The sequence below is a fragment of the Aotus nancymaae genome, unplaced genomic scaffold (genome assembly GCF_030222135.1).
Source record: "Aotus nancymaae isolate 86718 unplaced genomic scaffold, 86718_ANA_hifiasm-v0.15.2.pri h1tg000016l, whole genome shotgun sequence".
Taxonomy (NCBI): Eukaryota; Metazoa; Chordata; class Mammalia; order Primates; family Aotidae; genus Aotus; species Aotus nancymaae.
This window is the reverse complement of record NW_026988428.1, coordinates 65,789,240-65,803,448: the sequence shown is the minus strand read 5'-3', so window position 1 is coordinate 65,803,448 and position 14,209 is coordinate 65,789,240. Positions and strand designations below refer to the sequence as shown.

Sequence of the window (14,209 nt, the reverse complement as noted above, 5' to 3'; positions counted from 1 at the left end):
AGGCTGAAGCAGAAGAATCCCTTGATTCTTGGAGGCAGCGGTTGCAGTGAGCTGAGATCTTGTCACTGAACTCTAGCCTGGTGACAGAGCAAGACTCCGTCTCAAAAAAAAAAAATGCCCTTAATGATGAAGTAGTAAATACTAATGTCATTAAATCCCAACCCTTGCGTACAGTATGCCACGAAATGGGAAGCGGCACACAGTACTGTATGCTGCAGGTTTGGAGGGTGGTGGTAAGCAGGTGGTAGGTTTAGTTGGGGATGTGTTGAGTTTGCTATGTCTGGTGAGCATCCCAATGGAGATGTCCAATGTGCTGACGGATACCCACATCTGGAGCTCACGAGAGATATGGGCTAGAGGAAAGCATCTGAGGCCCGGCCAGAGACGCCTAGAGGAACAGAGTCTGGTTCACAGTCACTCCTGGTGTCTCAGGTATCCTCTGCTCAGCCCGCACCCTCTCTTCCACACTGGGCCACCTATAAAGCCTCCACCGATACCCCTGGAGGCACCCACTGAACACAGGCCCTCAAGGCCCCGGAGCGAGCAGCTATTTGTGGACTTGCCACGGCTGTTCCCATATGCCCCCAGCTGCCTCCCACTTCTTTCCCCACAGCCTGGTCAGATATGGTAGTGTCACTGGTGGAATCTTTCTCGTAATCCTTTTCTTGCCACTTAACAGTGGCAGTGGCATTGTGGCTCCAGCCTGATTCTGCTGAACTTTTTCCCTTGACTTTGGCATTTTCACTTTGAGATGTTGTCTGAGAGCCGGGGGTGGGGACCCCAGCTCCAGGTGGTGACGTTGAGGGCCGGCCCAGGCCTAGGGTGTGGAGGAGCCTCCCCATTGGGCTTCCTGTCTCTCTTCATTTAAGCACGACTCTGCAGAAGAAACAAAGCACCCTCCCCATTGGGCTCCTGGCTGCAGAGCTCCAAGTCCTCACACAGAGACACCTTTTTGAGAAGCAGAGGGCAAGAAAGACGCAAGGCCAGAGGTAAGATGGTCAGACTCGGCTCCTTTCCCCGGAGCTGGGTGGGAGGGGAACGTGGGGCAGATGCATAGGAACGTGCTCTGCCCAGTTGTCTGCCCACCTTCTCTCGCATTTCTCTTGGAATGGGTCATGAGCAGCCATCTTCCACTAGAACGGTGAGCTTCAGATGTCGGGGCTGTGCCAGACTCCTCTCTGCAGCCCCGGTGTGCACAGCTCAGTGCCCAGAGCAGTGGGTGCTCCTCAGAGGAGTCTTGACCTGAATGACAAGATTAGAGAGAGAGTGAGGGCTGGAGACTATCCCAGGCTGGGAAAGGTGTGGAAGGTAGCAGTGGAGGAGAGGAGACTGGAAGAGGGAAAAAGAGGAGAAAAAGCGTGAAGGAGGGGAGGGAAACATTAGAAAGAATAAATATAAGGTGGGAGGAAACCCATAAAAAAGAAATGATGAGGAAAAACGATGAAAGCAAGAAAAAGAGAAAAAGAAGCGGAAGCTAGTCTAGAGAAAATTCTTGCAAAATCAATTTTCCTAATGGCGCGATCTCCAAAAATTTACACGAAATATCATATGTGCAGCATTTCTTAAGTCGCATGATCTATGTAATAGTCTCTTTTAATTAACTTTTGTGCTTATGTGTGTATTTTTACATTTTTGTCTACTTTTTTGCTCTTTTAAGATTTTTGAACAATGTCTAAAGACACTTCTACTCTAGATAGCTTTAAAATGATTCACGAAATAGGAAAGCTAAAATTCTCAGAAGGTATTCAAACTGAGCTTTTGCGTATGAAATGCCGTAAATGTGACAGATGTGTATCTTTAGATGAATATGTCATTTAAGAAATGGATTCGAAGAGAATTGGCAGTGGGGGTCTCCCAAGGCCAGGAGAGTTAAGAAGGGCGTGGAGCCCCTCCTGGGCCTGGCCGGGTGTGAGGGAGAGGGAGGACTCCCTATCCCTCTTGACGGGAAGCCCTGTACAATCTCAGCCTCTCCACCTCAGAACTTTCCAGCCCCTGAGACCTCATGGCCTTGAAGCCATGCTATCCCCAGTGTCCCCTGCTTTCCCTCATAAGCTTTTTCTGGGAGAGAGGGTTCCTGGGGCACGGTCTGATCCCTTAACATGGAAAGGCCCCATTCTCAATAATTCAAAGCTTTCACTCTGAGTGGGATAGTGCTTCCTGAGTGCTCTGCTTTTATGGGGCGCATTTTTAGTGGGCTAAGAGTAGGGCCTGATGGTGGAGGTCGCTGCTACTTCACATTTTGACAGATAATTCCTTGTGCTGTGTCAGATGCTGTAGGCTGATACAAAATGGCTGCCGCCCTCAAAATCAGATGAAAGGGCCCCTGAGGACGGCATTAGAGACACTTGAGAGATGATTTCCCTTTTTCAATATGGGAGCACTTATATGGAAGAGATCTATCTCTAGATAAAAACTCCTCCCACCACGGGTGCTAGGCAGACCCTTGAGGGCTGCCCTAGGCCCTGGCCCTGGCCGTAATGGCAGGGTGCTGCTCAGGGGAATTGACTAGATCAATTGTCTTGCACATTTTATTTATTTTTTATTATTATTTTTGAGATGGAATCTCACTCTGTCGCCTGGACTGGAGTGCAAAGGCATGATCTTGACTCACTGCAGCCTCCGCCTCCCAGGTTCAAGTGATTCTCCTGCTTCAGCCTCTCAAGTAGCTGGGATTACAGGTGTTTGTCACCATGCCCGGCTAATTTTTGTATTTTTAGTAGAGACAGGGTTACACTATGTAAGCCAGGCTGGTCTCAAACTCCTGACCTCAAGTGATCGGCCCTTCTTGGCCTCCCAAAGTGCTGGGATTACAGATGTGAGCCACCACCGGGCCAGTCTTGCACATTTTAGACACTCAGTAAATATTTGTTGAATCAAATAACTTTGATGGGCTGGGCGAGTTGGCCCACACTTGTAATCACGGCCCTTTGGGAGGCCGAGGCAGGAGGATGACTTGAGCCTAGGAGTTTGAGACCAGCCTGGGCAACATAGTGAAACCCCTATCTCTACAAAAAATACAAAAGTTAGCTGGGCATGGTAGTGTGTGCTTGTGGTTCCAGCTACTTGAGAGGCTGAGGTGGGAAGAGTGCTTGAGCCTGGGAGACGGAGGCTGCAATGAGCCCTGATTGTGCCACTTCACCGAGCGCTAGCGTGGGCGAGAGTGAGGCCCTGTCTCAAAATAACTTTGATGAAGGTGGGGAATCAGAGATAGATGGGCAGGGGTCTGGGTTTGCAAAGCTCTGAGGTTGAGCTCTGTTCTGTACCTTTGCGGGGATGAGGGGATGAGGGGAGGAGGGTGGGCACAGTTCCCTCGATGTGGGTGTCTGAGGCGAAGAAGAGGATGGCGGAGGTTGCAGCCACCAACCACAAGAGTTCCTTAGAGGGGTCACAGTCTCCAGGAAGTTTCTAGGAAGCCAGTCAGCAGTAGAGAGGGTGAACGTGGTGGGGCGCATCCCGTGGCTGCGCTTAAGTGGGCTGCTTGGGGGTTATGGGGAGAAGATAAAAGTGCCTGTAGGACCACAGACTTTCGCTGTGGCGGAGCTGGGTTCTCTTCCTCTCCCAAGTCTCGCTCCTCGTCCCATCCCCGGGGGCCCAGGGGTGAGGGTGGCGGAACCCTCAAGGCTCTGCGAGAGTGAGTGGAGTGTGTTGCCATTTTGGTCTCGTCTCTTTCTCGGTCTCTCTTTGCCTCCCTTTGGGTCTACGCTCTGTGCGTCTGTCTTGCTTCTCAGCATGGCTTTTCCTCTTGTTTGTACTACCCTGCGCTTTGCATGTGGTTGTGGATTGTGTGCGTGTAGCTGTTGCTTTAACAAGCTGCTCCAGGTCTCTCCCTCCCACATCTATTCCTCCCCTCCTCCCTTGAGGCCTCTGTGCATTCTGGGGAAATCTGTCCATTTCCCTTTGTCCACAGTGTCCCTCCCACCCTGCAGCCAGCTCCCTCACATCCACCCTGGGCTGCGGGCGTGCTCGGCAGGCTCCCCGCAGATCAAAGCTTGTCCAGGGCCTGCATTGCTGCCAAAGGCCAGAAGGCCTGTGTACAGGCCGGAAGAAGCTAGAGCTTAGTGGCAGCTGGAGAGGGGAAGATGAAAATGGAGAAGAGGCGAGGGGCATTCCAGGGGAGCCCGGGAGAGCCAGCATGGCCTCCTGGTACATGAAGCTAAGAGGAAGACAGACACAGGCACAGGGAGCTGCAGGCTTGGGGCATAAGCTGGGGGCTGGGAAGCACAGATACAGAAATGCACAGATGTGAGCTGAGAAGCAAGGGGAGAGAGAGGGAGGGAGAGAGAGAGAGAGAGAGAGAGAGAGAGACGTGCCAGCGCTTTGAGGGACCAGAGAGCCCTCCCTGCCTCTCGGAGTGCTGGTACACTGGTACACAGGATGCTACTGTACTAGGGTAGGGCACCTCTGGGGACGCTGAGGTGTGGGAATCAAAGGCCAGCTCTTTGGGGTGGCAGCGGAAGCCCAAAGCACCAAAGCAAGCATGCTGGAAACCCACAGCCTCCTCCACGCAGCAGAGCCTTGCCGTGAGATGAGGCAGCACAGGGAGCTGGAGGCAGGGAGGTGGCTCTCTGCACAGACCTCAGGACCGTGGAGCAGGGGGAGTCAAAACAGCCACCATATGGGGAAGGGTCAAGAATGCCTCTAGTCTTCCCCAGGCATTTTACCAGGGTAAGCTGAGTTTGGACCCTAGAGAAGGGATATCCTATATGGAGACTTCCCCTCCTTCACACCCTGCTCACCAAGTCTGGGATAGGGGACGGTGGGAACTTATGAGGCTACCCCTATCCACTCTTCTCACTGGCGCTTTCCCCTAAATGCTGTGCTGCATGCTAACCTCAACACCACCTTGACTAGTCTCCCTTTCTCCTTTCTCAGAAACCTCCTTGCTGACCTCTTTTCTTCCTACTTCCCTAGTGTTTTTTGTTGTTGTTGTTTCTTTTTGAGACGGAGTCTTGCTCTGTCGCCCAGGCTGGAGTGTAATGGCGTGATCTCGGCTCACTGCAACCTCCGCCACCTGGGTTCAAGCGATTCTCCTGCCTCAGCCTCCCGAGTAGCTGGGACTACAGGCGCATGCCACCACACCTGGCTAATTTTTGTATTTTTAGTAGAGATGGGATTTCACCATGTTGGCCAGAGTGGTCTCGATCTCTTGACTTTGTGATCTGCCTGCCTCAGCCTCCCAAAGTGCTGGGATTATAGGAGTGAGCCACTGCGCCCAGCCTTTTTGTTTTTGTTTTGTTTTAGACAGAGTCTTGTTCTGTCACCCAGGCTGGAGTGCAGTGGCGCAATCTTGGCTCACTGCAGCTTCAACCTCCTGGGTTCTAAGTGAGTCTCCTGCCTCAGGCTTTAGAGTAGCTGGGATTACAGGCGCGCACCACCACACCCCACCAATTTTGTATTTTTGTTTGTTTTTGTTTTTTTGAGACGGAGTTTCGTTCTTTGTTGCCCAGGCTGGAGTGCAGTGGCAAGATCTCGGCTCACAGCAACCTCTGCCTCCTGGGTTCAAGTGATTCTCAGCCTCCCAAGTAGCTAGGATTACAGGTGCCCGCCACCACGCCTGGCTAATTTTTGTATTTTTAGTAGAGATGGGGTTTCACCATGTTGGCCTGGCTGGTCTTGAACTCCTGACTTCAAGTGATCCACCCGCCTCAGCTTTGCAAAGTGCTGGGATTACTTATATGTCTGTCTTATCTATCTATCTATCTATCTATCTATCTATCTATCTATCCATCCATCCATCCTTTTTTTGGGGGCGGGGATGGAGCCTTGATCTGTCGCCCAGGCTGGAGTGCAGTGGTGCCATCTCAGCTCATGGTAACCTCCACCTCCTGGGTTCAAACAATTCTCCTACCTCAGCCTCCCAAGTAACTGGGATTACAGGCCTGTGCCAGCACACCCAGCTAATTTTTGTATTTTAGTAGAGATGGGGTTTCACCATTTTGACCACTGGTCTTGAACTCCTGACCTCAGGTGATCCACCCGCCTCGGCCTCCCAAAGTGCTGGGATTACAGGCGTGAGCCACTGTGCCTGACCTAGTCTATCTTTCTGTCTGTCTTATTTTACCTGTCTGTCTTATTTATCATCATCTATGTATCTATCTAATCTGTCTGTATATCTAATCTATCAATCTATCATCTAATCTATCTAATCTGTCTGTGTATCTAATCTATCTATCTGTCTGTCTGTCTAACCTATCCATCCATACATCTATCTATCTATCTATCTATCTATCTATCTATCTATCTATCTGTCTCTGTCTAATCTATCTATCTATCTGTCTCTGTCTAATCTATCCATCCATACATCTATCTATCTATCTATCTGTCTGTCTGTCTGTCTGTCTGTCTGTCTGTCTAATCTATCCATCCATACATCTATCTACCTACCTATCTATCTCAAGCACCTACCACATGTCAGGCCCTGGCTACCTCCTCTTCCAGGCAGATGGAGTAACTTGAGGGCGCTAACGAAGATGGAGTCACTTTTCTATCTTCTCCTAAACCTCAGTAGGAGGACCAGGCCCCACACCTTCTGAGTGCTCCAGTCCTCTCCATGGATTATGTCTCAGTGCACAGCAGGAAACACAGCCCACCTCCCATGGGTCAGGAGACTGTAAAAAGGGGGTTATTCACAGAGGTGAAGGGAATCAACCAACTTGTTGAAGCACAAACACTATAAACAGCAGGAGGAGTCCTGAAGAAGTGAAAATGGTGTTTCTGGAACCCAGAGAGTGTTTGCGCTCTGGATAAGGGGCCACCCCACAGGAGCTGTAGAGGCGCAGGGCTGGAGGTGGGGATGAACACACGCTGTTGACAGAAAACATGCCAGGGGCAGGGAGGGAGTAGGGAAAATATCCCAGCCTCTTTCCCCCACCCTTCCATCTCATTTCTGAGAGGCACGTCCTACTGGCCAGCCCCAGCTGGTGCTGGAGGGCAAGAGAGCCAATGAGCTGTCTGTGGCTGTCAGCCCTTGGTGGAGGGAGCCACAGACAGGGTGGATGGGGAGTGGCTGGTGGGGCCCTGTGGGAACAAACAGCATGGATTGGGACAATGTGGCTTCATCCAGGCCAGGGCTGGGTATGTGCACACACTCCAGTGACCCATTTTAGAGACAGAATTAATATGGTGAGTACAGAAAGAAGAAATCAGTGACTTTTCCTTGTCCATACAGTTCAATTTGGCTGAAGTTAACCAAAGCCATCCCAAGCCCTCTCTCTATGCTTCAGCGGCTGCCAGGCTTGGGGCGGCCACACAGCTGGCTAGACTGTCATCTCTGCCCTCACGGGGCTCAAGCTGGTGGGAGAGAGCTGGGAAACCGAATCACTACACACGAGGTAGAAGGTGGACCGCACCCAGGAGCGCGTCAACAGGGTGCTGTGGGACTTCAGAGTAGGCTGATCACCACCAAGCTCCAACGGCAAAGGTGCCACTGGGGGAAAGAAGGACCAAGCTTGGGAGAGAGAGTGAGTCTGGAGGCAAGATCTTGTCTCACCAGTAGGGACCATGTCCATGCTGACCCCTTCCCCAGGCAGTCACCTCTCTGAGCCCACTTTATAGCCTGGGGCTGGATTCAAACATACTTGAGCCCTGCTCCCCTGCTCCTTTGAGGTGCTGTCTCAGTGGCCTTCCTATAATCACTGCTCCAATCCCATGGCATCTGGTCCCCAGTACCACATCGAGCTTCCCAAAGCTCTACATAGACCATGTCACATCTCTGCTCAAAAATCAGCAGTGGGTCCCATCACCTCCAAGACAGAGCTCCAGCTCTTCAGCCTACCTGTCAATATTTGCAATCGTGACCTGCAAAAATTAGCTGGGTGTTGTGATGGGAGGATTACTCGAGCCCCGGAGTTCCAGGCTGCAATAAGCTGTGATTGCACCACTGCACTCTGGCCTGGGTGACAGAGTGGATCCTGTCTCAAACAAACAAACAAAACTAAACTAAAACTAAAAATAAAAAGATTTACTCACAGTCAAGCAAGCCCCAAATGCTTGTCCCATACCTTCTTCCACCATCTCCTCCCTGAGCCCTCTCTTTCCTCCAAAGCGTCCTTGTACATCCCTACCACCTTTGCACATCTCAGAATGGGGATGCCTCTACCCTTTCCTTTCCATCTAACTTACGATTTTCAAACTTGAGAGTGATAAGTCACCTGGATATTTATGAAAACCCAGCTGACTAGACCCACCCCCAGTTTCTGATTCCACAGGTCTGGGGTGGGGCTGAGGATTTGCATTTTTTTTTTTTTGAGATGGAATTTTGCTCTTGTTACCCAGGCTGGAGTGCAATGGCGCGATCTCGGCTCACCTCAACCTCCGCCTCCTGGGTTCAAGCAATTCTCCCACCTCAGCCTCCTGAGTAGCTGGGATTACAGGCACGCGCCACCATGCCCAGCTAATTTTTGTAGTTTTAGTAGAGATGGGGTTTCACCATGTTGACCAGGATGGTCTTGATCTCTTGACCTCGTGATCCACCCACCTCGACCTCCCAAAGTGCTGGGATTGTAGGTATGAGCCACCACGCCCGGCCAGAGGATTTGCATTTCTAAGAAGTTCCCTGGTCATGTTGCCGCTGTTGCTGATCCAGGACTTTGGAATCCCTCCTCTAACATACAGCTGTCCATTCCCCATGGTCCATTCAGAGCCTCTCTGCCCTGCCCCCTCCACCCCCAGCCTTGCCTGTCTGCCGAGTCCGCAGGAACCTCTCCTTCCTCCAAACCCTGGACAAGCACCTTCTGCTTGGTCCACTCAGAGACCTCGTAGGACTGGTCTGATATTAGATAGGGAAATGGCCCTCTGCTCTTTCTTCCCAACCTCTCACACTGTATCAGGTTCCAACCCTTGGAAACCTAACCTCAGAACTGTCCTGCACATTCCCATAGCCACTTAGCTCAGACCCTTTGCTCCCTGGGATGGTTACAGTCCTGCCTTTGATGCCTCACCTCCTCCAATTCTTTCCCCTAGCAGCTGCAGGGGTCCATGTGGCAAAAATAATCACCTTCTTCTCTACAAAAAATCATCTACTGTGGCTGGGCGCAGTGGCTCATACCTGTAATCCTAGCACTTTGGGAGGCCTAGGTGGGCGGATCACCTGAGATTGGGGGTTCAAGACCAGCCTGACCAACATGGAAAAACCCTGCCTCTACTAAAAATACAAAATTAGCCAGATGTGGTGGCACATGCTTGTAATCCCAGTTACTTGGGCAGCTGAGGCAGGAGAATCGCTTGAACCTGGGATGCAAAGGTTGCGGTGCGCTGATATCATGCCATTGCACTCCAGCCTGGGCAACAAGAGCAAAACTCCATATCAAAAAAAAAAAAAAAAAAAGAGAGAGAAAGAAAGAAAGAAGGGAAAGAGAGAGAAAGAAAATCCTCTACTGGCTGGCTGTCATGTGCCCAGGATCCAGTCCCAGCATCTCAGCACGGCCTTCAAGCATTTCCATGTCCTGGCCTGGCTCCATGGCCTCCCCAAGAATTTGCCACCTTCACCACGCATCCTTTTCTGATTCCTTGCTCACTCATCCCAGCAAAGAACCCCCTCCTGGCCCGGGCATAGCATTTCGTGGAGTGTATCTCAGAGCATTCAGTTAGGGGTGTGCAAGTTCAGTTTGTTACCGGCTGATGTTGTGAAGTCCCAAATTGTTGGTGCCACAAACAAAGAATTGGACACAACACACACACACATAGCAAAGCAGCAGAAAGTTTATTAAGCACAGTACAATCTGCTATGGATCGGGGATAACCTGCAATGGTATCAGCATCAGCTGATATTTCATGGCCTTTTCTATGTGTGTTTTTCTCTTCTTCCCCGAGCGGCCTAATTTTTAGCCAGCACGTGCCTTTTGATTGACAAGAAGGTTGCTTAGTTTCCTGGCCTCTGTGTGCTTGTGTGTCACTTCCATCCCATAATTTCAAGCATATGCATGATATACACTCTGTATGCATGAACCTTAAATAGCTACTTGCTATACGGGGTTATTTTAAGGATATATTTTCTCTGTAGTACATGCCCATCTTTCTTCCAGGCTGGAGTGCAGTGGTGCGATCTTGGCTCACTGCAACCTCCACCTCCCCGGTTCGTGATTCTCCTGCCTCAGCCTCCTGAGTAGCTGAGACTACAGGTGCGTGCCACCATGCCCGGCTAATTTTTGTATTTTTAGTAGATACGTGGTTTCACCATGTTGACCAGGCTGATCTTGAACTCCTGACCTCAAGTGATCTTCCCACCTCAGCCTCCCAAAGTGCTGGAATTACAGGCGTGAGCCACCTCACCCAGCCTAGTACATGCCCATCTCTTAGGAGCTGCTCCTTACTGGTTTGGTTTGGATCTAGCCAGCCATGGGGCTCCTTATTCACTTATTTATCTTACTTCTGTTTTTGCTCACCTGCCTCTTTATCTTGCTTCTGCTCCTACTCATTCCATCCTTCATCCAACCTCCAATTCCCTCTGCTATTCTCCTGCCTCGAGTTCACTAGGTGGGCTGCAAGGTTCCTGAGGGAGAGCTTGCGTATCGCCCATGTATACTTCAGGTCCAATAAATGCTTGCTGACTAATGATTGGTATTTCTCTCAGGCCCTGCGATTTCTGTGGGCTTAGGTCCCTACTGGCTCAGGCCCCTGCCTCCCTCAGCAAGGCCACAATGAACAGGGGAATCCCTTTTAGGCACTTGCTCCTGGTGCTGCAACTGGGTAAGTTCTCAGACCTGGGGTCTCAGTGCAGATGGCATGGGAGGAAAGGCAAAGGTGGAGGCTGGGGTAGAGGGGGACAGTGGCAGCATTGAGACCTGACTCCTTTCTTTTCCACCTAGCGCTACTCCCAGCAGTCACTCACGGAAAGACAGTGGTGCTGGGCGAAAAAGGGGAGACGGTGGAGCTGCCCTGTGAAACTTCCCTGAAGAAGAACGTACAATTCCACTGGAAAACCTCCGACCAGATAAAGATTCTGGGAAATCAGGGCTCCTTCTTGACTAGAGGTAGGGTTACCTTTCTTCCATCGAGGAAGGAAAACACACTATGGATTGAAAGCCTTTGGTGTCTGAGATCTGCTCTTAGTAAACTCTGGGATCCCAGAGGGCTTGGGTTGATGGAAACTCAGTGGCATTCTTATTCAGAGTTTCTCTGCATCAACTGCTGGTGGCGCAGGGAAAGGCTTTTGGTGGTATGTTCATTTGAATATTTTAATATTCATGAATTTATTTTAGTGAGTTTTAGAAAAATCACTGTCACTTAAAACCCATGATTTCTTGAGTATTGTTGCTACAGACCCATGTAGATAATATTTTGCACAGTGGCTCATGCCTGTAATCCTAGTACTTTGGGAGGCCAAGGCAGGAGGATTGCTTGAGTGCAGGAGTTCAAGACCAGTCTGAGCAACGTAGTGAGACTTTGTCTTTACAAAGAAAAAAAAATTTTTTTTTTGAGACAACTTCTGGTTCTACCACCCAGGCTGCAGTGCAGTGGTGTGATCTCAGCTCACTGCAATCTCCGCCTCCCAGGCTCAAGTCATCCTCCTACCTCAGCCTCCCAAGTAGCTGGGACTACAGGCACACACCACCATGCCCGGCTAATTATTGTACTTTTTGTAGAGACACGGTTTCACCATGTTGGTCAGTTGGCTCAAGTGATCCATTTGCCTTGGCCTCCCAGAGTGCTGGGATTACAGGTGTGTGTCATGGTGCCAAGCCGAAAAACATTTTTTTTTTTTAAAAAAAGACCGAAATGTGGTTGCTCACACCCGTCATCCCAGCACTTTGGGAGGTTGAAGTGGGCGGATCACCTTAGATCAGGAGTTCAAGACCAGCCTGGCCAACATGGTGAAACCTAGTCTCTATCAAAAATACAAAAATTAGCCAGGCGTGGTGGCAGGTGCCTGTAATCCCAGCTACTCGCGATGCTGAGGCAGGAGAATTGCTTGGACCCAGGAGGCAAAGACTTCAGTGAGCTAGGATTGTACCACTGCACTCCAGCCTGGGCAACAGAGCAAGACTCCATCTCAAAAAAAGAAAAAAAAAATAGCAGTAGAATTTTGTTTTCCTACTTTTTTTCTTTTTAAGACAGACTCTTGCTCTGTTGTTCAGGCTGGGGTGCAGTGGAATGATCTCAGCTCACTGAAAGCTCTGCTTCCCGGGTTCAAGCGATTCTCCTGCCTCAACCTCCTGAGTAGCTGGGATTATAGGCATGAGTCACCATGCCTGGCTAATTTGTGTATTTTTAGTAGAGATAGAGTTTCCATCATATTGGCCAGGCTGGTCTCGAACTCCTGACCTCAAATGATTCGCCTGCCTCAGCCTCCCAAAGTGCTGGAATTACAGGCATGAGCTACTGCACTTGGCTTTTTCTTCTGATTTTTAAAGTATTGGCCGGGCCTGGAGGCTCACGCCTGTAATTCTAGCACTGTGGGAGGCTGAGGCGGGTGGATCACTTGAGGTCAGGAGTTTAAGACCAGCCTGGCGGACATGGCAAAACTCTGTCTCTATTTTTTGTAGAAATGAGATGTCACCATGTTGCTCAGCCTGGTCTCGAATTCCTAGGCTTAAGTGATCTTCCTGCCTTGGCCTCCCAAAGTTCTGGGATTATAGGTGTGAGCCACTGGGTGTGGCCTATTTTCATCCACTCTTGTTCAGTGTGAAGAATATTATGTATATAATTATGTAAATGATATCACACTGTATATACTTTTTATCCTACTCCCTCCTTAAGTTATATCATAATGACACTATCAATTTTTATTAAACTGATTTTTATTTTTATTTTTTTGAGACGGAGTCTCGCACTGTTGCCTGGGCTGGAGTGCAGTGGCGTGATCTCAGTTCACTGCAACGTCTGCCTCCTGGGTTCAAGCGATTCTCCTGGCTCAGCCTCCTGAGTAGCTGGGATTACAGGTGCCTGCCACCACGCCCAGCTAACTTTGTATATTTTTAGTAGAGACAGGATTTCACCATGTTGGCCAGGCTGGTCTCAAACTCCTGACCTCAAGTGATCCACTCACCTCAGACTCCCAAAGTGATGGGATTACAGGCGTGAGCCAAGTTATCTGGCAATGTTTAATAAATACAAAATTCTAAAACCCTTGGACCTTAGCTATTCTGGAAAGTCTACTTGACAGAAATAAAATTGTGAATACTCTTTTTGTTATTGTTTTTTTTGAGACAGAATCTCATGTGGACATCCAGGCTGGAGTGCAGTGATGTGATCTCACTGCAACCTCCACCTCCTGGGTTCAAGTGATTCTCCTGCCTCATCCTCCTGTGCAGCTGGGATTACAGGTGTGTGCCACCATGCCTGGCTAATTTTTGTATTTTTAGTAGAGATGGGGTTTCACCATGTTGACCAGGCTGGTCTCGAACTTCTGCCCCTAGATCATCTGCCCTCCTCAGTCTCCCAAAGTGCTGGGATTACAGATGTGAGCCACTGTGTATGACCAGTGAACACTTAATAATATCTGTGCAAAGGTGTTATAAGAATTGCTTGGCCCGGTGCGGTGGCTCACATCTGTAATCCCAACACATTGGGAGGCTGAGGCTGGTGGATCACCTGAGGTTAGAAATTTAAAAACAAGCCTGATCAACATGGTGAAACCCCGTCTCTACTAAAAATACAAAAAATTAGCTGGGCATCGTGGCACATGCCTATAATCTCAGTTACTTGGGAGACTGAGGTAGGACAATCTCTTGAGCCTGGGAGGCAGAGGTTGAGATGAGCCAAGATTGCGCCATTGGACTCCAGCCTGGGCAATAAGAGCGAGACTCTGTCTCAAAAAAGAAAAAATTGTAATATCAAAGGACAGAATTCAACCTGAATGTCTAACAGTAAGGGAAGAGTTTAACTGTGGTACAACTGTGGGAAATTCAGGAAAATGGAGTAGATAAATGTATTAGACTATTAGGAATGCCATTACAAAATACCATAGACTGGGTAGTTTAAATAACAGACATTTGTTTATCACAATTCTGATTTCAGGGTGTTAGCATGGTCAGATTCTAGTGAGGAATCTCTTCCTAGCTTGCAGGCAGTTGCCTTCTTGCTGTGTCCTCACATGGCAGAGAGAAAAAGAAAAAAGCTTTCTTTTTTTTTTTTTTTTTTTGAGGTGGAGTTTCACTCTGTTGCCCAGGCTGGAGCATAGTGATCTCGGCTCACTGCAACCTCTGCCTACTGGGTTCAAGTGATTCTCCTGTCTCAGCCTCCTGAGTAGCTGGGACTATAGGCACACACC

At 49.6% G+C, this 14,209-nt stretch overlaps 1 protein-coding gene across 2 annotated transcripts in view; it reads left to right on the top strand.

Moving 5' to 3' along the window:
* Nucleotides 1-868: 868 nt before the first annotated feature.
* The window catches only part of CD4 (CD4 molecule), a 31,889-nt gene continuing 18,548 nt past the window's right edge, over nt 869-14,209 (top strand). The window contains exons 1-3 of one of the 2 annotated variants that reach the window (XM_021670978.2): nt 869-989; nt 10,571-10,686; nt 10,806-10,970. In XM_021670978.2, the coding sequence (XP_021526653.2) occupies nt 10,638-10,686; nt 10,806-10,970 (214 nt within the window). In that variant the 5' untranslated portion in view covers nt 869-989; nt 10,571-10,637. 2 annotated transcript variants of the gene reach the window in all.